Here is a 24,402-nt window from a genome sequence, read left to right as displayed (position 1 = left end):
TGCTCCCTTGCTCTCTCTCTCACAAATAAATAAATAAAATCTTTTTTAAAAAAGAGAAAAAGCGCTCAGCAAGGTTGGGCGTTCACTGACACCAAAGTAACTGGTTAGCTTACAAAATTAATCCTACTAGGTCCCACATGTCAGTAGGGCTTTACAGACTAAGGAATACTGAATGTGGACCCTTGGAACTGCAGTTTCCTAAGCTAGCCCTGGTCTACTAGTTGCAGGCTAGCTTCACAAACACTACTGGGTCTGCACGTCTTTGAGGGGTGGGCGCGCCAGTCCTGCAGGGCATTCGTGCACCCTCCGGGCTTTGACCTGCTCTCGTTGCAGCAGCATTCTACCTGTCTGGGGCTGAGATGGTGCTGCGTGCATAACTCTGCCCTGTCTTCAGTTTAAATTTAGACTGTCCTCCCCAGAAGACAACTGAGAAATACCTCATTCTCAAGAGGGGTAATTTTAAAATAAAGTATTTCTGAAAGTGGGGGTAGGGGGAGAAAGACATGCTTTTTCCTGAGTATATTATGTTTTCTGCGTTAACTTTTTCTTACATTTTACTAAAACTGACCTCATCATTTCAAACGTGTGAACCTAGTTTTATCGCCTTTTTTCTACCTATTTCACTTGTACACACACATTACATATGTGTGTATGTAATTTTTTTTTTTTTGGTTGGGAAGAAAAGATGCCTCATTTTGAAACCTAAAGGGGGAGTAAGAAAAGCCCTTTGTAATATATCGCCGTATTATCACTAAGTCCCCTGACAGTGTGACACAGAAGCAAGTCACCTGTCACTTAAGCTTGAGGTCTCTTTAATTTTCTCCTGGAATTCGCACCAGGCTGTCTTTAATTTGAGGCCTTTATTGGAATTCTGAAACCTCTCTGCCTCCCCGGCTCTCAGATCTATTCTGAGAGCTGTTACAGAATGTATACAATAACCAACAGAGGGATTCAGGCGGGCTGCAGCTCTGTTTATCTAACACTCTAGAGGGATTTTTGTGCTTATTCGGTCCTGGCTGCCCGGCTTTCAATATCACTTTGACAACCATTCTGCCCTTCTCATTAATTTTAAACAGTTAAAACACAGGAAAAAGAGGAAAAAGTTTTCATTATTAAAGTGCTTTACTTTTTAATAACAGAGGATTCTGTCTGCCAGGGGAAAGGGCATCCTCGCTAATTTCACATTCATATTAAAAAAACACACACAAGGAAGGTGACAGTTGCGTTGCCGAGGTGGCTTAACAAAAGGAGGGCAGCAAAAAAAAAAAAAAGTTTGCATTTGAGGGTAAAAAAAAAATCCTTGTTAATGACAATAGCAAACGTCCACTTCCATAACACAGCTCCTGAGTGACTTTTCTCTTGACATTCGAGTGGATAAAACCCTTAGGGGGACCATGTACTATGAAATCAGCTAGACTGTCATCAACCAAACAGGTAGCAGGAATGATTTGATAAAGCTAAAAACATTTTCAGGTTGTTAAAGTCTCTATTAATACAGAGAGGGACGTCAACCCAAAGAATGAGGCTTTTTCTTCACTCCCCTTTGTTCTTCCTCTGGTAGCTTTAAAAGTGAAAGAGACTCTAAAGCCCAGTTCGGGCACCCTGTCCTCTGTGGGGATTATGGGAGGCAGGGACTAGGGCTCACACTGTTCCCTGGTGACCCACATGGGCTGTGGGTGTTGGTTACTGTAGAGACTGAGTAGCATCTCTGAGAGAATCAGTGTCTTTGGAGAGACCTATTAGCCAAATTGAGTTTGGAGAATCTGGGTTCTTTGGATCTCAGTTTTACATTCAGTAGAAAGCATTCGGGTTTGTTTGAAGACATAGGAAACGGGCGCCTGGCTGGCTCAGTTGGTGTAGCATTTGGCCCTTGATCTCGGGGTGGTGAGTTCGAGCCCCACGTTGGGTTTAGAGCTTACTTAAAAAAAAAAAAAAAAGATATAGGAAACAACACTCGGTTTTAGGGGGATATAAAGAAAGGAAATCTTTTCTCTGGGATTTTTGAAGAATGAAAAGGATGTGATTTTTTTTTTTAATTAATATTTTTCATCTGTAGAACTTTAGTGCATACAGATGTCACTCCTTACACAGGGATGGTTTGCTGCAGAGATCGTGTGGTCATCTCTGAATGTGGTGTGAAGGAATAGCCAACTCCTTAATAGGTCCCTGGCATCCAGCACAGTGGTCCCTCGCTGAAAGAATGGATCTGAAACACTACAACTCTGAGCCTCCCTAGGAATTGAGGGAGCATGCTCTGAAATTCAAGGACAGGCTAAATTTTAGGCAGGCCCCTGTGGGGCCCTCTTAAAGAGAAGGTCCCATTGTTCCCCTGAGGAGGGTGAGGGAGGGGAAAGATTTAAGGCCTCAGTAGGACACACAAGTCATGTGAAACCTGCCTGTGTTCAGTGATGTTTTAAATGCCTGAATTGGACTTGGAAAATTCCAGAATGTCTCCAGTGGGCATTCATTTTGAACAAGAGGCCAGGAGGACGAGTAAGTAAGTAAACAAGTAAATAAATAGACCCGATCTTCTCCCTCACAAAGCCATCTTCATCTTTGCTTGACTTTAACATCTTTATAGCTCCCGTTTTTCCTCTAGTAATATTGAAAGGATTACCCTTGTTGGCCCCTTGGTGGTTACCGGGTGGTTTTACTGTTATTAAATCTATTATAAAGTGCTTCATTATTCCTGACTCTGACTCTGTCTCTTCTTTAATCCTTCCGCCACCCTCCCAGAAATCCCGTGCTGCTGGCCCCCAGGAAATCCGAGAGCGAGCCACCGTCTTGCAGACGGTGTTTGAAGATTACGTGCACTCCAGCTCGAGGAGGGTCTCCTGGGCGAAGAAAGGTCGGTGGATTTCGTGGGTGCTTGTGCATGGATAGCCCCCAGAACGCCGTCCCCACCTCCACTCGCACACCCCCGACAGGCTGAGAGGCCAACCGGGGGGTTTCTGCTCTCCAACAAAAGCCTTCAGTCTCCCTTGTTCTGCAGGGTCTGGAAGCAGGCACGGAAGGCTTTAAAGCGATATTAAATGCTAATTTCATCCTTCCCCATGTTTCGCACAAATGAGGCTTTATCTTGGCTTACGTAGGACTAGAACTTTGACCCAGTGACTTGGATCTCAGGGATCCATTTTTGTCTTTCTTTGAAAACTGGATAGACGAGACGTGACACGTCAGCAGAGACCGTTGTAGGCATGGAAATTAGAGTTGAAGGTAAGGACCGGGAGCATCAGACCTGAGCAGTCTCAGTTTCGACATACAGAGGAAGATGAGAAAGAAGTGCTGAGGGAGGGCCCTAGACCTTGAACCCAGTTCCTGGGGAATTTACAGGAGAGCTAGGTGTTCACTTAATATTCAGACCCTCTTCCCGGGTAACTCGGCTCCTGGGGTCACCAGGCATTAGTGGGACTCAGCAGTTCAGTGGAGCAGAGCGGAGCACGCGGGATGGGGCTCCGAACAGCTCCTTACGGCCGCATGCGTGCGCCGTGGCTGGTGACTGTGTCATGCATGCCAGAGTGACGCCGTCCATGCTGGGGGCCCCTCACTGCTTTCTGGTAGTTACCTGCTATTTTGAGAAGAATGCCGGGCTGGCTTACCAGAACATCATCTTTTCCTTTTATGAATTGAAATTTAAAAAAAACAACATTCATTTAACAAATAGTTATTGAATTAGTCACCCTTCTAGGTGCTTGGGATACATCAGGAATCAAAACAGAAACCGAAACCTCTCTAACATTCTAGTGGGGGAGCAGACAGTGAGCATAGTAAAAATAAACAAATCATAAGTCTTTTAAAAGGGGTTAAGAACTATGGGAAAAAACAGCAGGTAAGGGAGGTGAAGGGGTAATTGGGCAGAGTGCATTTTGCATAGAGGGTCATTGTGAGCCTTGCTGTGAAGGCAGCACGAGCAAATTGAGGGTCACACACTGCTGACAGGAGGGCGTGCCAGGCCCAGAGGAGCTCTGGGGGGCAGGGTGGCCACAGGAGGGGAGGGCCCGCGCAGCAGAGGAGGCTTGGGAGAGGGCTTTGGGGGACCCCGAGGGCAGCGGGAGCCATTGCAGGACTTGGAGCAGAGATGTGGCGCGGCCCACAGAGGTTGGAGAAGATGGCCGGTGTGAGAATAGCCTGGGGGGCAGGGGTGAGTGCTGGGGGACTGGTTCCAGGCAATTGTGGTCATCGGGAGATCGAGGACAGTGGGTTAGTCGGCAGAGGTTTTTGAGTGCCTCCTGGGTAGCCTGGCACACTATAAAAGCAGCCCTTGTTGCCATCACACTGGAACAAACCAGAGCTATGCAGGATGAAAGACGAAGTCCCAGTGATGGCCTCATAACCACTGATGAGTCATTAGCGTGTAGCATTCTGGACTGTTTTCCCATAGTAGCCTCTGCTCGTATTTCCCTCAGGTGAATTCAGCAGTTCCTAAGGGTTCTCCTCGGAACCTACTTTAGAGAAGTGCTAACCCACGTCTCTCAAGAGGAATAGATTATTTGTCACGGCTTAACTACAAACGTCGGGCGTCTGTTGACAGGCAGAGTGAGCTTGCTGGGTGGTGCATCACGTGGTGTGGTGCAGGAGTTCTGGGTTAATAACAAAGTGGCCATGAAAAGAGAGAAATCAAGGCCATGCCGTCATCTTTGTCGTTGGTTTTGAGGTCAGAGGTGTTCTGGATCTCCTAGCGAGACTATGACTGTCTCAGGGTGCCTGGTCATCAGAGTAAGGGTGTAGTGAGGAATCCTTAGAGAGTGTGGTTTTGTGTCTTCATTCGTCGTCACCACCACTGAAATCGTTCATGCCAAGAAACAAGCCGGGTTACTTGTCTTCTCTCTAAAGGATATCGGAGTGGGGCCATTCTGCGGTGTTGAGGCACCAAAAAGGAAATTAACAGGCATTTTTCTCCTCTGCTGATTGATTTCCACATCAGATTGGTGATGGTCTGGGAGGAAGCCGCCTATGGTAGGTCTCGGCCACTCCACTCCTTCCTCTTCTGGTACTTAGCATGCTGAGCTCCGGAGGTCACAACGGGGGGACAGTGACTGCACCCCACAAGTCGAAACTCTCTTCTGCATTTCAATCTGCATATGCAAATTCCCCACTACTTCCGTGCCTCCCTTTTATGCCATTTCAGAGCCCACCTCATGAATAATTAACAAAGCAGCTGGTTTTTGCCTTTATGGCAGAAAACTAGTTAGAAACTGGGCCAAGTATGCATTTGTTTTCCTTTTGCATTTCCTGACCCAGTCATTGTTAATAACCAGCGTTTAATTGTTGTCAGTTTCCAGAAGGAGTCACGCTTTCCCCCGCCCTCATTTCTTGCCTCCTTTAGCTAGATTCAAGTGGTTAAAAACTGTGCTAATAGAAGTTTGAACTCCAGACTCCTGAACAAAAATTTCAGAAACTGGAGTTCTTTACCTACAAACCACCACTTTCCTGTGGTGAGGCCCCTCCAGCTTCAGGGGGCCCACATGCGGAGGAGTTGTGCCTGGCTTGGAAGAGCTGCTCCTCAAAGTCAAGAACACCCAAACCACTGATGACAGATTAGCCCCCTCTCTCAGTGTGATTGCAGGTAGGCAGTTGCTCGACCAAATGCTTTGATACTGTTGTGGTGTCAGGTAGACAGGTGTGTGTGCCTTTACTCTGCATAGACGTTCGTCCTTCTGGGGGCAGGGGCAAGTTTCTTTCCTCCCTACCTCTTTGATCTTAAGTATCATCCATAAGATACTACTATTCCCGATCAGATGGCCAAGAATAAATCTGATTTGAGGAACAAGGATGAAATAGATTGCCCTTACAGCTATGAGATAGGAGCCCATGGCTCCAGAGTGCGTGCTCTAAGTGGCCGCAGCTTCCTCCGCCATCCTCGATAAGTGCCCTCTTTCTCTGCTCTGGGCCCTACAGCCCCTATTCCCGCTGCAAGTTCTCGACACGGACCCCGGAAAGCATCTAGAACAGCTTCTGCTGAAATTCCTGCTTCCCTGAACCATCCAAACACGGGAGGCCATTCAGGGATGTGAGGACAGCCAGGTGTCGCTGGCCCCAGGAAGATAGGAGCCTTGCGGACAAGGAGGTTTGGTAAAAATACACAGTGCGAAATGCTGCCTGAGCAGTTGTGGAGGGAGAAGGCACGTCTGCCATTTCTTGGCAAACTTGTTACTCCTGTAGAGCTGTTTAGCTGAGCACCTGCATCTCCTGGGACGGAGGCTCTCCATCCTCAGCTCTTCAGTTTGGTGCAGGAATAGGAGGCTAATGTGCTTACGTGGGAGAGCAGTGTGCATGAGGAGGCCTGGGCCAGCCTTTGGACAACCGAAATTGTAAAGGTGCAGAGTCTTTGGCTTGGCTTGGTGTGGCTGCAGTCTGCTTTGTTAGACCAGGAGTCAGGGTTGAGGCTCAGGAAAGCGGCGGCCCGGCCCGGGGCGTGGAGGAGAAGAGGCCTGCACCCCGCCCCCGCCCCCGCCCCGCCCCAGGGGCGGTGGCAGCAGGCCCCTCCCGAGGACTGGAGTAGGTAGCTCCGTGTCTGGAACCTGGTGTCGGAACCTGCAGGCAGTGCAGACCATGTGAAGTGTTAAAAGATTTCCCCTGAAAAAGCTAGTCCCCAGTTATTAAAAAGGGGAGTAAGCACAGATTTACGAGAGGGGTGCAGAGGAGTTGCCGTGGTTATTATTTCTCATCGATTGGGAAAAGGAGTTCACTTTACTCAGTAAATAGAGCTTTCATGGATTCCCAGGATCCTTCCAGGAGCTGATCTGCTAAAATGACACTTTTTATTACTGTTCATAAACGCCAGTCTCCAGGTGCTGCTGGGATATTACGTTTAAGCTGTGGGCAAACTTGCCAGGCCAGTGGCTCCAAAGGAAGGGCGAGAGAGGCTGGTGTTTAGCGCCTGCTTTTCCAAGAGACGAGCGGCGCTGGGCTCCGGCTCGGCCAGTGGGAGAGCCAGGCTCGGAAGGAAAGTGAGCGGCGATGGGCTTGGGGCTCCTTCAGAGCCATCTCCTCTTGCCCTGTTGCAGTGAGAAGAGGCAGGCACTTGATTTTCATTGAAATCGCAGTATATTTGAGGGGAACTGGGTATAGGAACTTCTCTTTCCTCAAAGGGATACCGAGTTAAGGTGTAACCAGAGCTCCATGCTCCTGCGAACCATGGCAGCCTTTTCTCTGGCCAGCACTGGGCTCTAGAGCAGGGCACCTTCTTAACTTGAAGACAGGACTGAAACCATGATGCAGCGTCGGATGGACCTCTCTAGACTGTTGGCAATCCTCAGGGGAGAGACTGTTTTGTGGGCTGTTTTAGAAATTTAATAATTGCTTTCCTCCTTTTTAGAATTCTGTTTTCATTGCCTTTTTTATGCAGTTTTCAAATGGGTGTAAGAAGCACTGTATCAGTAAATCTTAGATGCTTTAGAATGAATTGGGTTCTAAAATCCCAGGAGTCCACGAGGAAGCAGCAGCCCTCCCTGTCGATAGGGGGTGGAGGTGGGGCCTGCGGGTGAGCAGACTTACAGCAGTAGTAAGGCGTCGTGGTGATAAGCAGAATGACAAGCACGGTAAAGCCTTTGGAACCTTTTCAATTTTATAACATGTGCACGTATTAGTTATGCAAAAATAAATGAAGTTGAATTAGGAAAATGTTTTCCTAACATAAAGGTCTAATGATCTCGTTTTTCATGAGAGAATGCCACATTGACCATGTTTTAGTTCCTTCACTCATTCTGCTCTTCATTCATTTATATGACAAACACTTAGCAGCTTGCGGCGTCCCAGCTACCATGCAAGGCCCCAAGCCTATAACGGGGGCGAAAGCGGGGCCCGTGCCAACCTGAAAATAGATTGGGTTTAATCAACAGATACTTGTGTCCTATAGGTTTAGTTTTTGAGGAATTAAAAATATATATATACACAAGTAAAGATTTAGGTGGTTCCTGTACGTGGTGCTGTCCTGGCTGTGTGTGGTGCATTTCCCAGCAAGATATGGTGGGCAGGACAGCCGTTGGGCCAGGGCACGTGGGGCTCTCCGAGCCCCCATCCTGATGGCTTCTCTGACCCCCATTCCCTCCCAGCTCTGCAGGCCTTCATCCGAGCCTACGCAACCTACCCCCGGGAGCTGAAGCATATCTTCCATGTCCGGTCGCTCCACCTCGGCCACGTGGCTAAGAGCTTTGGGCTGAGAGATGCCCCCCAGAATCTGAGTGTGGCAGCTGTGAAGAGAAGGAAAGCGAACCTGAACAGGTAAGATGAGCGGAGTTTGCCCTGTGACAATGGCTGGAAGTGAGGTGGGTGTGGAGAGCTCTGGGCCCAGCAGCAGGGAGGTGACGTGCTGGGCTGCTGCGTTCTCAGTGTCTGCTCTTCCGTCTTTGGTTCTTGTGGTAAATGATCACCAGTGTCTGCCCCTCTCTCAGTATAATAAGTGCTTGGAGCAACAGGAAAAGCACCTCGTCTGAATGTTTTTAAGGCACCTGCAGAAATGCAGTGGGGTCTCCTGTCGGGTCCAGATGTCGTGGGGATATTATTGGGGCAGCAAGACAAACCTGTTGGGTTGTCCTCACTGCCCACCAGCAGAGTAACTCGGGGACTTGCTGGAGTCAGAGCTTCAGATGTGCTGTGGTTCACCCTGGAAAGCCTCCGGGGCTTGTACGAGAACTTCTGGCGTGTTCTGTGAGATTCGCCAGGCCCTGTCCTGGTGAGATGGGAGGAGCGGCGTGTGGAGTTCCAGCTTAGCACCTTTCTCCTGCAGGCTGGCTCCAGCGGCCAGCACTGGCCTCACTGCACCTCTTCACTCTCCTTGGTGCTGAGCACACACCCGGGCAAGCGCCAGGCCCTCTCCCCCTCCCTCCCTTCCCGCAGAAAGCCTGTTCCGAACTGTCCAGAGGTCCTAGGGAGGAGACCCTGCAGGGTGAAGACTGGGCTCAGAGTCCACCCCATGGTTTCAGGAGGTCCTGAAACCACAAAATACCTTCACAAAAGGTCCTTCTCTCCTCAGAGACTGGGTGTACTTTTAATATCAGCCTCAACCCCTTGCAGGAACCAGAATACTTCAGATCCCATGGGCTGCTTTTAGGGGGAATTTGTGTAGTACGTGGGTGGGAAGGATACATTGAACGAACATTTGGGGGGCAGTGAACTCTTGAATGCTCTGGACAGTCACTTTGTATTGCATGTCATTCTTTTTGCTTATTAATTACAAATGCCACAATCCACTTGCCCTGACTAAGAATCTGTGGGCGTGCCACACTTTTCCTGCACGTTCCTGCACAATGCCCGCTTGCGCATTCGCCACCACCACCCTCGTCGGCGCCTGGTCTCTCTGGAGCACAGTGACAAAAGGGAGAGAGGACCACCCAGTGTAGGGAAATGATCGCTGGCCTTGGATGTGGGGGACTTGGACTCAGTTCCAGCTCCACTGTGATGTGAGCTTCTGACCTTTGGGCCACGTCTCTGCTTAACTTCCCAGAGCCTCGAGTCCCCCAACTACAGAAGGGAGAAGGAAATCAGTGTTTTTAGCGATTTCCCAAAACTGTTTTGAGAATCAGCATGAAGGTGGGTCATACAGATGAAGCACCTTAGAATGGAGACCTAGAAACCCGGTGGGTTAGGATTCTGGAACATCCAACATGATCTGTTCAGGAACTTGGCATCTACAAGGCTCTTTGTAATGGATACAGTTTGCCTAATTGTAATGCTGATTTGGGGATTTTTAAGGTGGTTGCTTTTTTTACTCATGTTAATACCACTCATACAGGACCATACTCCAGTAGTTCTGTGAGGCAAGTCGTTCTCGTCATGCTGCTGTTCATCCATGCCCAGACAAGACTAAGACACATCCAGCTCTGGTTTCTGCCAGGCGGTTTTGAGGTGCAGGGCGCTGCCTGCTGCCCCAGCTGCGTGTTCTGGTCAGGGCCGCAGCCAGCGACTTCTCTGCCCGTCCTCCCAGAGGGAGAAGACGCCTCACATCTACTCCCAGGCACAATGGCGGTGCACCAGCGTTAGGTCGCTGTCCTGGGATTGGAGGTGGCTGGTATCTCTCCATGCTGACTTTGATTTTGAGTGGGTGAGGCTTGCGGTCAGGTCTGAGGGTGACCTCCTAGTGATCTGGAAGCCAGGCCATCCTGCCACCGTTTCTAAGATGTTGGCACTTGGAGAAGATAGGAATGCACGTGCCAGTCGATTACTGGTAAGAGACACGTATTTTGCTGATTCCTCTCCCCGCATGTAAATGCGGTCCCAGTATCTTACTGTTCACAGCTGATGTACCTTTATGACTGGGAATTTCATTAGCAAGTGTGAATCCAGATAACAGCTCTTCAGACTGGGGTGTCCTCGGCTCTTCCCCAGGTCCTGGAAAGCGGAGCAGCAAGGAGGGAGGCAGTTGGGAGGGGGGCTTGGGGCCAGCATTGTCCTTACCTTGAGAAGCCACTAGGGAGAGAGCAGGCCTCCGCCTCCTGCTTCGGCTGGCCCTGCTAGCAGATGGGCACCAGGACTACTGTACCCCTGTGAGCAGGGGATTTAGCAGGGCTTTATTTCGGGAAGAATGGGCTGATTAGCCGATAAAGAGCATGTAAGATGGTATGGGGCAGCCTTTGATGTCTGGCTGGCGCGGCAGGGAGCCGGGTGGTGAGTGACAGCAGTGTGTCACAGGATTACTCCGCCCGCGACAATACCGCTCTCTGTTCTGGCCATGTCATCACTCAGTTACAGCTACTTTTTGGGTTGTTATGCCCTTCTTTTGAAGGCATTTCTCTCCACACTCTCACATCCTCCCACCCCACCCCTGCCTCACTAACGCAGACGGGCACTTGAATATGGTAGGCACCTTTTTTTATTTGGGGAAATCTTGTCACTCGCGCAAGAAGAATGACTTTGCAGCTAATCTGCACATGGACCGTATAATTGTGGTCGGGGTAAGCGGCAGAGAAAACTTGACAGATTTTCCACACCTCAGTCAGGGCTCAAGCAAATGCCAGTTGCTGCTTCTTGAGCCCTGGGAAGAAAAGTGCATTAAAGCCAACAAAGTGCAGAGAGTTACACTGTAGCCACAGTGATTGTTCTGAGCCCAGGCGTCTCCTCTGAAATCCATCTGTCAAGAAAGAGTGGTTCCTTATGTTTTGTATGGATGGATCAAGTAATAGCACTAAATTCGCCAAATTATTCTGCATTCCACTTGATGGGGTTTACTGCCTAGAATAGTTACATGTTCTGTGCAAACCTCTGATACCTGCAGACACCAAACAAGGAGTTCGTCTGGGCGTTAGAAACGCGAAGCAAGGGCAGGTTAGCTCAGGTTAGCAACGGCAAAGGGAAGTTTTATCTCGTCTATGTGCTTTTAGTCCTTTGCTTGACCACTGTTCAGAAAAAGAAATGATGTCCCCAAATGAGATCTTAATCACCAGGTCTGTGTCTCCTTTTTCAGTCCTTAGTTCTGAAAGGGAACATGAGCTGTTTCTCCCCTGCACGCAAATACAGTCATGGTTACAAAACTCTTCTGACACCTAAACGCAGACCTGCCAAAGCAGCCCCCACCCCAAACCCCAACACAGACACGCACACAGGGAGTCGGTGCTGGTGGTAAAATATTGAGTGGCCCCTTAGCAACATCCGTCACAAACACACAGCCTTTTCCCCCTGTGAAATGCAGTTCGGATCTGAATCTAGGTAGATTCAGCAGTTACTTCAGAGAAGCAAAGGTAACAGACCTTCCAAATTTTCCCATCTTCCCAGGGGACACTGAGCCCCAGTGTGTCTGCTTCGGGAGGGCAGAGTTGTGTTGTTTGCCAGCGTGTCTGTCTGTGTAGGCAGTCACATACGAGTCGTGAGCAGGCACGCTGTGGACGGCTGCGGATCCCTCACCTGTCTGACACCGTGGAGAATGGTTCAAGAATAGAATGCCTTACGGTGTCGGCGCTACCGTGACAATATGGAAGAGCGAGTCAGCTGGTTGTAACCACCCTCTCTCGTGTGAGTTATATGCTGGCACCATGAAAGCGCTGCTCTTCCCCAGACGGTTTAGTCTGTAGCTCCCTAAGACTTGTCGACCCCTGGCTTCTGCCACCTGTGTCTTTCTGATGTTTTTCTTAGTGCCTAGAAACATCTGGGACATCGCCTTTATCAGTAACCCAATAACTATGCTCCCCTGTTCTCAGCTCCCTCCTCTTAAAATTAGGAGAAAAACAACAGTCTGAATTGTTGACTGTTCTTAAAAGAAATGCAGTTTTGTTTTATTTGTATACATTTTCTCAGGCCAGCCTTGTTAAGTGTTACCTGATCTTACCAAACAGGTAAACAGTCTGAAACGAGGGATCTCTTAACCCTAACTACTGGATCTGTGTGTGCGTGGCCAGGGCTCGGCAGGCTGTGGTCACTAATACAGGGGTATGTGGGGCCTGGCTCCCCTGGGTCCTGGCCTCGGGGCAGAGCCACCGGCACCCGAGCACCACAGAGCATTGCCTTAACCTCTGTCACCCCCAAAGTTTTAGATACAGTGCGTTCTCTCATGGAGAGGGAGCTCACCAGACTTTTCCCATCTGAATGATCACAAACGCTTTATCACCAGCGTTTAAACTGGGGGTTTTGCAGAGCTCCGTCTGAGGCATTTTGCAATTTTGAAGGCCTTTGCTCTGTCACTTGCTGTGATTCTCACCCTCGCCTGCTCGGTAGTTGTTAAATAACTACCGAGAGTCCCTACTGACTAGTACTCCAGTGCCCCCCTCGTGTCCTAAATGCCGAGTAAGGGGGGGTCACACAGTGATGAAGAGTCGGGACTGAGCCACTTCCCCTGTTTGTGCCCTGGGACAGGTGACTCAGCCTCTCTCTGCCTACTCCGCCCCACCTCCCAAACGGGGAACTGGAGCTTCATGGTGCTGTCGTGGGGACCAAACTAGGTGTGGAGTGTAGGGCGTCGACACAGTGTCGCACGTGAACACACGGGAGCACTTGTTGCTGGTTCTTTGCGCCCGCCTTCCCCGTCCCTGTGAGTGTCCCTGCGATGGGCAGCAGGAAGTGTGGCCAGCGGTCAGCTGTGCAGCACCCTTGAACTTGTCTTATCAGGAACAACCTTGTAAACGTGGAGCTGGTCCTCTCTGAGACACGCATTAAGAAGCTGCAGCTGCACCTCCCTGTAAGGCAATATTCTCATCATTAGGAGCAGCTTGCCTGCCAGTTTTTATGTGGCATTTACAATCTCCCTAATATCACTTAATTAGCTGAAGGCAAACCTGGAATCTTGCCCACTGTGAAAATTTTCTCGATTTCATTGAGCCAGTTATTCTGTAAAAAAGATCGGCCAAATATGAGATCAGAGGCTGGATAAAGCCACACTTGAAAACGTGGGGGTCTCTGTGAGAACCTTCCCACCCCCTGCATGTGGGCCGGATCTCCCCTTATCAGGTCCGGAGCAGCATTCAACACCGTTGACGACCCTGGCCACCTTGCACTGGTCTCTTCCCGCCACTTCTTGAACCCTGCCACGATCAGTGGCAGCTCTCGGCCCCTCACCTTCCTCTGGCCTTCTGCAGCAGCCTGCGGCCACTCTGCTCCCCTCCAACCTGTGCTCCAGGCCGAAGAGCCTGCACAGCCCTCACCCATCACCCTCGCGGCCAGCCTTTTGCTGGGTCTCATTGCTGTAATGACTCAGGCAAGTGACAACAGCAGACCCCCTCTTCCCAAGGACCTGCATTGGGGATCAACCCACAGAATGGGGGACAAGCTGGTTCAGGAAGGTCAGATCACTCGACTTCAGCCTGAAGACCAGAGGGAAACAGCTAAGGACCACCGGACAAAGCCTTGAGGACAGATGTGCGTGTCCTGTGTAACAGGGGAGCAGAACCTGCTCTCAGGCTCTCCTGAGGAGCTGTATACAATACAGATGCCCAGGCCCCAACCCAGGCAACCCTGGTTCAGGAAAGTCTGAAGTCATGAAGAGTGGGATGGAGGTGGTCATGAACTTGACTAACAGGTCTCTAGACCCAGGTCCTCGGAGCAGGTGATGGGGTGTCCTTAACACAGGAGGGCCACGAGGTGCTGGCTAGGTGTATGTGTGTTCTGAATTGGAGACAGGATTAATTGATAATTTAATGCAGAAACTGGATGAGCTGCACTGGCTGTAGATGAGACCATGTCCGACTGGCCTCCCCTATCAAGGGAGAGAAGATGGGTCACTTTGAAGTCCACACTGGATTATCGCTTTGGGACATCTGTACTCTTGTATATTGTCCAGACTGTGACAAGGACAGAAATACTGTGGAAGGTGGCCGGGTCTCTTCTGGTGGAACACACGGCCCAGCACAGAGTTGTCGCTCAGTCACCTGTTGGTTTTGAGCTCACCACGTTGCATTCATAGGTGGTTCCAGGTGGGTGGCCTGGTGTGGGCACAGGCTCCAAAGGGAGGGCTTGCCCTCTTCCCCTCAGCTCACCCGGTGCAAGACCAGTCTTCATTCCTTTCCCTTCTTGCCAGTCAGGGGCTGTGGGCCCCGGCTTAATTACAGCGGTACACATGCAGCTTTTTACATTTGGCCTTTTGCTTCAACCACTATTTTTTTCTCTCTGACACCATGCAATTACCAGCCCTGGGCCTCCTCGTGAAACAAACACACCCTCATCCCCACCCGGCTAATGAGGCGATTAGAGGGATTTCATAGTGACCTTGCTCTTCCCGCACACCTGGGTCACCTGCAGACAGCAGGAGCCACAGGGTGTGCTTTCAGTCAAGCCGTCAGGGCTGACAACAAAGAACAGGAGCCCAGCCAGCCTCTCCTGGGAGGTGCTGGGACGGTCACGTTCGCTGCTGGGGCCTTCCAGGTACTGGAGTTGGAAGACGCAGCTGGCGCAGCACGACTCAGCGGATGGCAATTGAGGCTGCATGCAACAGGAGATGCCAAGCTCTTTGTTAGATTGGCCTTGCTCGGAGCTCTTCCGGTTCTTAGCATTGGAGAAATAGGAAAGGACGTGGTGGGCCCCAGCTTTCCTCTCCCTACACATGGCTCCGTTCAATTTTAGTCATCCTGGGCCCCTCCTGGCCCCTCCTGGGGTTGACTCACTCCTCTCATCTGTCCGCATGGTCTTTGGGCTCCTTTCCTGAGTAGGAAGGTGTGTGTCCCCAGCCCCTCTGTGCTCTCCTTACTTCAATGAGGCCAGAGCCTTTGCGTCCTGCTACGACCTGAACAAAATGACTGCAGGTCTTTTTCAGATATCCTCTTCATTCTGGCCCTGAGTTACAGCAACAGCCCGAAACGGAGAGTAACGTCTTAACTACTTAGTAATCCAGAAGAGGGATGCAGTTGGAGCACCGCCCTGGAGCGGCAGCCTAGGACTGTGGGACTCTTCAGGGCTTCTGCGTGCTCTCGGCTGTGCTGACTCCAAGTGCGGATCCCACGGAGACTTCACTGGGGCCCTGTGACCAGGGCTGGTCCCCAGTGACCCGGGAGGACGTGGGCGGGCCTGGTCCCATGGCCCTGAGTCTGAGAGAGCCTGGAGCCCATGCTCTGAGCACTTGGGTGCTGCCTTGCGTGCCCTTTGTGGACGCTTCCAGCTTCTGGAGTTGATATTGGGCAAAGTAACAAGTATTTGGAACTTGCTAGAGCTGTTTTTCTGTGTGAGCAGACAGTTGTTCACGTAGCAGAAGAAACAGACTTGAAGCAGGAGGTCAGTGGGTTGCATATACAGAAGACTTTGGTTTGAAACCAGCGGAGTATCGACCCCTGGAGTCGGTGGTAGAAGCTTTGTGTTTGTGGGGCAGTCACCTGGAAAGATCTCCTAGAAGATGATGGCAGGGAGGATCTGAGTCCCACTTTTTCTCTGGCTTCCTTCAGGGTCTAGAGGCAGAAGGGTGCGGTGCAGTGGGGAAGCCTGGAGCCGACATCAGATGTCTCGAGCTTGATCCCAGCCCTGGCGACAGCGTACTTGCACTGTGGGTCGTCCTGTAGGGCTGTGTGGCATGGGAGAAGGTACTGAACGTGGAGCACCTGGCGTGGAGGCCATGCCACTGTCTCCCACTGCCCCACTTCCTCTCTCTGAGTCAGTGAGTGAGGGGTGAGCACTTCCCGGAATATTCCCGAGTGCTCCAGCCGCAGCCTGCCCTTGACCCACCTCCGTGGCTCCTTGGTCCGGAAGCCTCTGCTCCAGGCCTCCCAGCCGTGGGGCCCCGCCACCTCCCCAGTGGACCCTGCTTGCTGTGAGAGCTCCTGGAAATGAGCCCCGACAGACCACTTTCATTTTCCCTCCTTTGGTCTTCTTTCCATTCTGTGGTCTCTGTGAGATTCAAATGCTTGAATGTGCATGATTTGCAAACACAAAAATATAAGGTGCTGTTATCGTTGATCAAAGCCGTCCCTGGTCCACAGGACATGTGTCGGATATCTGATGATGGGTCCTTCTCTCCCGCCTTTCCTCTTTTCCAGACTGTTAATAACAGTCAACATTTAACGAGGGCCTTTGCAATAGGCACTGTGAGAAGCGCTTTGATTCATTAGTTTACTTAATCCTTTTGTGAGGGAGCAGACTGGCACGAGAAGAAATCGGACTTCGGCCAGACTTAGAGAGTCGCACAGCCCGTGCGGGACGGCGCCAGGGTCCACCCCCTCGGAGGGGCCCGCTCTGCCCCTCGGCGCCGCCACCAGGCCCTGCAGCCCAGCGCCTCTAGCAGCTCCTCGGTCACAGTCGTTCCTCTGGGCGGCTCTTCTCTTGGCCCAGGTTCTTTCCAAAACCGGGCCCGTGAGACTCCCCAGACATGCAGCAGAGACTGACCAGCACAAAGAGGACAGTGATCGTATCTGTTGGTCTGTTAATGGTAAGAGCCGGGACCGCGGCTGCCGCTCATGGGGGGCTCAGCTCCGGCCAGGCTCTCGGTGTGGCAGGGAGGTGGGCGGGTCTTCCAGCCAGCTGCTTTGCCTCAAGAGCAAGACGTTGCCTATGTCCCTGTTCTGTTTCACCTTTCAGCTGAGGCCCGTCCCTTTGGCCTGCTAGGGTGTGGCAGGTGTTCTGTCATCCCGTGTGTTAGCTGTCCCTGCAGGCTGCTTTTCATCTGCAGATGTGATAAATATGCCTCATAATGTCATCCAAGGCATCCATAATAATGTCAAACAGGACAGGCCCAGAGGGCTGAGCTCTGGGGTTTGGTGCTGAAATTCTGCACCGAGCTTATCAATCTCAGGCAGCATTTTCAGGATATAGTCATACCAGTTACAAATGCACTTAATTGTTTCCATGTCCACTCAGTATTTCTCCATCTCCTTATTTTCAGAGAGAATTAAAATGTGTCAAGCATTCTAACATGCTCGTAGGCCTGGATGTGGAGGCACTTTTTGACATGGGAGAGACTAAGCTTGGAGAAAGCTATTGACTCCCTGGGGGCATCAGTTCGGTGAGGGGCAGAGCTGGGATTCCAGCCAGGGTCCTCAGAGCTCTTGCCTTCTACCCTTTCCCTCCCCAGCACTGCCACCCTGCCCAGGGATGTCTGTGCCTAAGTCCTGGCAGAGCTTCTGTCACTTGGGTACAAAACCTCTAAGTTCCCCTCCATTTCCAGGATTCTGATTCCGCTCTTCACTTTTAGGCCTCTGCTATCTCTAAACATTATCTCTGTCCTCTCTTCCATTGTGCCTGCCCTGACAGGCGGCAGATCTATCACAAAGTCAACGTACTGCTCACCTGTGACCACTGCGGCCTGGCAGCATGCCTGCCCTCAGCCCGAGGCTCAGAGCTCCCTTCCGCTTTTCACTGGGTCTTGTTCTTGGATGTAAGGCAGTCCACAAAGCCACTCTCGGGAATTTTCCTGCAATGTCCACCGCCACAGCGGGGCTCACTTGGAATGGGGTGGCTTCTGGGGCCCTGGTAGTTTCACAGAAGCTAGAGTTGGTCTGATCCTAAGAAATCATAAAGAAAGCATCCTTATATGGTCCACGCATCAGCTTATATCTGCCGAAACAGAATCCAAAGGTTAAAGGAGTCTTGGTACAGTTGCTGTTCCTTCAGTGACCGTGAAAGGTTTGGGTTTGATAGTGTGTAGGCGAAATTATCATCCCATGCTGGCTGATTCCTTACTTGAACACTTTGTTGCACCAGAGGGACTGCTTGTCAAATTCTCCCTGGAATTGTTTGTTACTCTTACTGCCATCTGAGAGCCACCCAAACCCCGCTCAGACATTGCTGCCTTCCTTCATCCATAAGAGCAAGGCGGGAAGTAGAAACTTTGAGTCTGTCTCAAGCCACCTGAAAGCATCCCTGTTTCCTACCAGGATCACTTAGAACCCAGACTTTTCTTCCAGCTGGGGGGCTTGCTTCCCCGCAGAGTCCTTGGTGGGGGGGCGATCTCACCATGGCTCTGGGTCATTTGTTTATATGCAGAATCTTTCAGATCAGAGAAATAAGTACATTTGACTACTCCTCCTTCTGTGTGTCTGTTTTAAGAGAAAAATCCGTCACAAAATCAAGCAAACTAACAGCCAAAAGGAAAGAGGTTTTGATGGGTAAAGATTAAAATACTTTGGTTTTTCAGCATAGGGCAAAAATCTACCATTTGATTTTTTTTTCCTAAAATATACTTTTTTCTGATTATAAAAATAATGTTTATTGTAAAAATTCAGGAAATAGAGAAAAGCTTTAAAATCACCCATAAACCCACAATCCAAGTTAACCTTGAATCACATCTTTTATGTCCTTCAGACTTTCTCTGCAAGTGTACGTATTCGGGTCTCTTTGTATCTATAATGAAGCTGAACAAATGTGAGTTTTTAAACTGCTGTTTATCACCTGAGTTATCCAGCCGTTAACATTTAAGATGCACTCTATCAGGGGCTCCAAGGGTCTCTGAGATTTTGAGATAACATGTATGTTGTCTTGTTATTAAAAGTATTTCGGGATGCCTGGGTGGCTCAGTCCGTTAAGCGTTCGACTCTTGTTTTCAGCTCAGGTCATGATCTCAGGGTCATTGGATTGAGCCCCTCACTGGGCTCCGTGCTGGGCATGGAGCCTGCTTAAGATTCTCTCTCCTCCTCCCCCTGCCTCTCCCCTTATACAAAAAAAAATTCATGAAGAGACTTCTGGTTTTGATGACAACAGCACGGTGGTTAAGTGTGCAAGTCACAGGGTCAGATTTTCAGGGCTGAACCCCCAGCTCTTCTGTCACTGGTTCGTGACCCTGGGGGTGCTGAGGGTACCTGTGTCCTGGGGTTGTTGTTGAAGTAAATGAGTTAATACCTGTCGAGTGCCAAAAACAGTACTTGACCTACCCTAGGTGCCATGTGAGTGGGGGTAGTAGAATTATTACAGCCACACGGCCAGGCCGGAAGTCTTGGATTTAAGACTTGTTTACCTTTAAATCCCTTCACCACCCGTGTAAGTTACATGTTGTTTCAGTATATTTGGTAGGCTTTATTAGTGTTGGCCACCATCATCCTCCCCATCTCTTCAAACAGCACCTGCAGGAAGTGTTCTGAAAGTTGGAAAGGGGGTGACGGGTGCATTCCGAGTCCCGGGGAGGGGGCAGGTTTATTGTCCAGTGACTGTCTTGGATAACTGGAAAGCTGTTGGGGAGAAATCAGTAAACCAGAAGAAACTCTCTATGGAATTAAGGCAGTAGCAGACTAAAAGGTAGTATGCTTGAGCATTTTTCAATGTGAGGATGAGGAAGACTTCTGTAAGCCTGACCCTAAAGCGATAAAACGGAAAAGAAAACATCAATTGGCTTGACAGTACGTAAATAAAAGAAGATAAAGTGAAACACTCTGTCCTGCAAAAGGACACCACTAACACAAGCCGGAGCTGGGGTGGCCCTCTGTGAGTCTGTCCATAAAAGCTGGGAGGAGGTCCTGAGGCCCCTCCTCTGCAGCGGTCACCCTAGCAGGCATATTGATTTCCTAATTAGGCTGTGATTTCACCTTATTGGCAGGGAAAGTGGCATCTGCCCATCCTGCCGGGTAATCCAGCCTGGTGACCGAGGGGGCTCATTCAGCCTTCACTACAAGGGAACTCCCTGTGGTTAGATAAACTGATCTGTTGCTTAGTAACTGCGGGATTACTCGGGTTGACCGGGAAGTGCATTCGAGAGGGGTTTGAGTATTTGGAGGGCAAGAAGGGCAAGAAAGTTGGCGAGTCCCTGGGAGAACTGCAGCTTGGCAGGAGAAGGAAGTGAGAGCCCACATGCACCCAGCGCGGGCCTGGGTTGAGAACATTCCACCTTCCCATCTGTACTTTGCCTTCTCGGCCGTGGGCCTCAGAACAAAGGAATAGCAGACAGCGAGCTGGCCAAGGGGCAAGATGGGTCCTGCTGTTCCAACAGCAGGGGAGGCTCCTGCAGGGTGACCCTGAGGTCCACGTCCTGAGGAAGGGGTCTGGGTCTGAAAGATCAAACCCTGCTTGCTCTCGGGACCACCAAGAGCCTTGGAGTTTGGGTTTGGGTCCCAGGTTCAAAGTACATAGACTAGAATGAGATCATAAAATAGTTAGGACATTTTGAGATCACCAAGCTCCAGGCTTAAGCAGGACCACCTCCGAGACGCACTTTCAACAGTGTCCTCTACCACAGTATGGACTTGAAACTCCTTCGTAAACATGCCCCCTCGGTGGCACCCCGTACCCAGCAGACGGGGCCTTCTGCCGCCAGGAACACCCAGCTGTGTGTGTCTGCGAAGGGACAGAGTGTGTGCGTGCATCTGCCTGCCCGTGTGGCCCCTCTGGTGGTACGGTCTCCGCCCTGGCTGCAGGACCGCCGGGAGGGGGGCACGGGCACAGCGCCGGGCGCCCTTGGCCGGGAGCGTGCCGCTTCTGCAGTTGGCGCTTGCCCTGTGGGCAGTGAGGGGTCAGTCACCCCGATTGGATTCTGGTTATTTATTGTGCGTTAGCAGGGGCAGGAGCAGCCTCTGAGGCAGTAGAGCCTATGCTGGGGAGGATATTTTGACTGAAATTTTGCATATTTTGAAACTCAGGTTGTTATGTTTAAAATTATACACATTGTGAGTACCTGGCTTCAAAAGGGGAAGCAGCAGCATTTCTTCCTGTCAGAACCTTTTCACTCCGTCTGTCATGTAACCCGACTAAAAATAAACTACAAGCACCAGAACTGACAGCCTTCAGTTTGGAACAAGTTCTCAAGTGCAGGCCTGGCTCCTGCAGCTTCCCAGCCCCACTCCGGACCCCCGAGGTGCGGCCGTCCGCTGGGGACAGCGGGCCGCCCTGCCCACCCTGGGCAGGACCCGCGGAGTTAGAATGCGTGCCCTGTAGGAGAGGGGGGTGCAACCACAAATGCCCTGGCCTGCCTCCTGTGTGGCCTTAGGGGAGTTGCTTGGCACCTCTGGACCTCAGTTTCCTCGTTTTTTGGTTTTTTTTTAAAGATTTTATTTATTTATTCATGATAGAGAGAGAAACAGAGGGAGAAGCAGGCTCCCAAGGAGCAGGGAGCCCGATGCGGGGCTCGATCCCAGGACCCTGGGATCATGACCTGAGCCAAAGGCAGACGCTTAACCATCTGAGCCACCCAGGCGCCCAGTTTCCTCGTTTTTAACTGCTTGACCGAACTCCACGTGGCAGGTGGCAACCTGTGTGTGTGTTTAACCCTTACAACACCTATGAGCTTTGTTCTAAGTGTCCTCCCATTGTTCAGATGGGAAAGCTGAAGCCCAGAGAGCCTTGTTCCACGTCGTTCAGCTAACGAGCGAGGTTCCAGGCCAGGCACATCCATCACCCCCGCCTCTCCTCTTGGCCATCCAGATTCGGCCCCTGTCCCTCTTGTGTGACCCCAGGACTCCCCCATGTCAAATTGTGGTTATTTGTCTCCCTTGATCCTGCTGGACCTTCCTGATTGTTGGCCCCAGGACCAGCAGCCTGGTGGGAAGCGCGTAGGCTTGAGTCCCTCTGACATGTTTGCGTCTCTGCTTCTGCACCTGTGAGCTAGATGGTCTTGGGCAAGAATAGGTTCCTTGTCTGTGACAGGAGGGTGCTGTCACACCACCCTCGTCCTGTGGAGATTATGTGAGCTCATGAACCCAGGAAGCACTGTGCTCTGTACCCCCTCACTCACTGACGCGACCATGCACTGCTGATAGACTCCAGCCCTTAAATACTGGCTCCTCGTTATCCTCAAGTCTTCGTTTTTCCCAACAAAGGTGACTGTTTCCCCACTGTGTGTCATGGTAGAAAGCCAGGCTCTGCCTGTGCCGCGGGCTCAGCCGCCCCGCGCCTGCGCCCCGCCCCGCGCCCCGCCCCGCGCCCCGCCGCGCGCAGGGTGCCTGTAATTAGGAGTGGTTGCCTTAGCCTAGGTGTGACGCCGTCACACGATTCTACAGCCTTTCATCATCTGTTTATTAGGACAACATTAGTTCTGTTGCTAATTCTTGAGTTTTAAAGGAGTTCCGTTATGTTTATTTTGACCACAGCTTTAGTCCAGTTGAGCTCTGATTATTACAAAGGAAATGTTGTAACTGTAAGTCACAGAGGATGACATGTGCCTTCTGTAAGAACCCCAAGACACCATGTTACCCTAAGACCCTGCCATCGGGGGGTTGAGGGAATGGCCCACATAACACTATGGGTTTCTGTTGTTGTTGTTGTTGTTTTGGTGAAAATCCTGTCTTAGGAAACATTTACTATTCATTTTCATAATCATTCTTCCTGTGTACAATTGAACTTCTACAAATTTCTCCCTCGGATCTTCTGATCAAATGGTAAGGCTGCTGTCTCTTGAAAACAAGTTACTAGTATTCAACGTCTGAGATTGATTTTCAGCCTTTGGCACTTACTTTCCAAGTGGGTTGGGCAGGGAGACCCCCTTGAGCCACACCCACGTCTGTGGTCCGCTCCCGCCGCCGTGCGGACACCGACCACGCTGCCCCAGCACACCCTGGCGTTGGGGTTTTCGAGGTCAGCAGTACTTCCTGGAGTCTCCTCAGCCGTGAAGAGGTGAATGTGACTGACACCCCAGCCTTCCCTGTTTGGCCCCATTGGAAGGAGGCCGGTGACTTTGAACTGCGCGGGCCACACTTGCAAGGAGCCGCTCACGGCGAGCTCTCACCGCCAAGTGTTGTTGAGTTTTAAGGCGGGTTTTTTCCTCATCCTTTGGCAAACTGCTGTATCACACACTTCATTTGCCATCAGAGTGTGAGTGTGTATCGTTCTTTTTTTTCCATGAAAACAACACAGAACAAAGCCTCACTTTTAAAAATGCCATGATATTTTGCCACCGTTATGAAAATCTGTCAGCGCCATATCTAATCTTCTGGTGCATAGAATATCAAAACAAGCACTATTGAAGGGATTGTACTTCTGTTAATACAAAAATGTCAATTCCACAGTCTCGGAACCAGCTGCTCTCAGCCTCTTTCCAAATGGGAAAGAAAAAAAATAATAAAGTTTCTTTTCCCCCTCTGCTGTTACTGTTCTTCAGGCCTGACCTTCATAAGAAGACCCAGAGTAAACACCGCCTTGCTGAAATCTTGCGTTCCGAATTCTCAAGTGGAATGGAGGCCGGCGTCGCCAAGGTCAAAAAGCAAAACAAACACGCAAGAGCCCGGCAGCCAGCCACGCAGCACTGTCTACAACCGGCGCCCAGCCTCGGCCATGGGAAAAACTAAGAAACGCTCCCCGTGAAGCAGAAAAACCCGAAGAGACTTACTGGGGGACAACAGGAGTTCCCAAAACAGTTTTCGTTTTTTTTGTTTTTTTTTAACTCTGCCTCCACACACAGGCCTGGGGCTTGGGGTGGATCCTGGAGGCCCCAGAGGCCGGGGCTGGTGTCCCGTCCTTGTCAGGAGCCTTGTGGGAAGGAACAGTGCCACTTTTCCCTGCAGACGGTGTCCCTGACCGGGAGAAGCCACAGGCCTCACCCTGGGGTGAGGGTGGGGCTCAGCGTCGTGTGGGTGAGCCAGTTAGTTCTTACCTTCTGTGAGATAGCTTATACTTTGTGTTTCCTCCAGCAGAACCGTCTTGGCTCCAGGGTTACAGGTGCCCTGCGGCCTCTGGTGAGGGCCTGGTGGTGCCAGCATGGGCAGGGAGGCCTCTTCGTGCCTCAGGACAGGGTTCTGTCTCCAGGTTTTCATTAGCTGCCCTGTATTGATACACGGATTAGCGTGCATCTTGTAAAATAGGATTGTAAGGACTGGAATGCAGTTTGTGAGAGCGAGAAAAACCACGAGCTCGTTTTCTTGATGTATGAGTGCTTTGTGGAAAAGGGCCCGGCAGGCTTGGGTATGGGTTGGAAGGCTCCCGGGCCCTCCGGCTGGCTGCTCCAGACCCCAGGTGGCATTCACGCACGTGGCTGCCTTGTTCGTGGCCATGGAAAACTTGTCTCGCGGCTCATGGATGTACTGGCGCCTCTTTTGTTTCTTTATTTTTGTTTACCATTGCCTTGGAAGTCAAAGGGCACCAGTCTCCCGAGTGTTTTTTCCCACCGAATCCCACCTTGTCTTCAAGTCTGGGGTCTGGGGTTCTTTG

General features: G+C 50.8%; 1 protein-coding gene across 1 annotated transcript in view; it reads left to right on the top strand.

Annotated features, from left to right (window-relative positions):
• The window catches only part of DDX31 (DEAD-box helicase 31), a 67,583-nt gene extending 43,622 nt beyond the window's left edge, over window positions 1-23,961 (top strand). The window contains exons 18-20 of the mRNA XM_021691554.2: window positions 2,737-2,848; window positions 8,055-8,223; window positions 23,357-23,961. Of these exons, the coding sequence (XP_021547229.2) occupies window positions 2,737-2,848; window positions 8,055-8,223; window positions 23,357-23,543 (468 nt within the window). The 3' untranslated portion in view covers window positions 23,544-23,961. The remainder of the gene's footprint in view (window positions 1-2,736; window positions 2,849-8,054; window positions 8,224-23,356) is intronic.
• Window positions 23,962-24,402: the final 441 nt, after the last annotated feature.

This window comes from Neomonachus schauinslandi, chromosome 13 (genome assembly GCF_002201575.2).
Source record: "Neomonachus schauinslandi chromosome 13, ASM220157v2, whole genome shotgun sequence".
Taxonomy (NCBI): Eukaryota; Metazoa; Chordata; class Mammalia; order Carnivora; family Phocidae; genus Neomonachus; species Neomonachus schauinslandi.
Note: the sequence above shows the minus strand (reverse complement) of the source record. Positions and strands in the feature narration are given on the sequence as shown.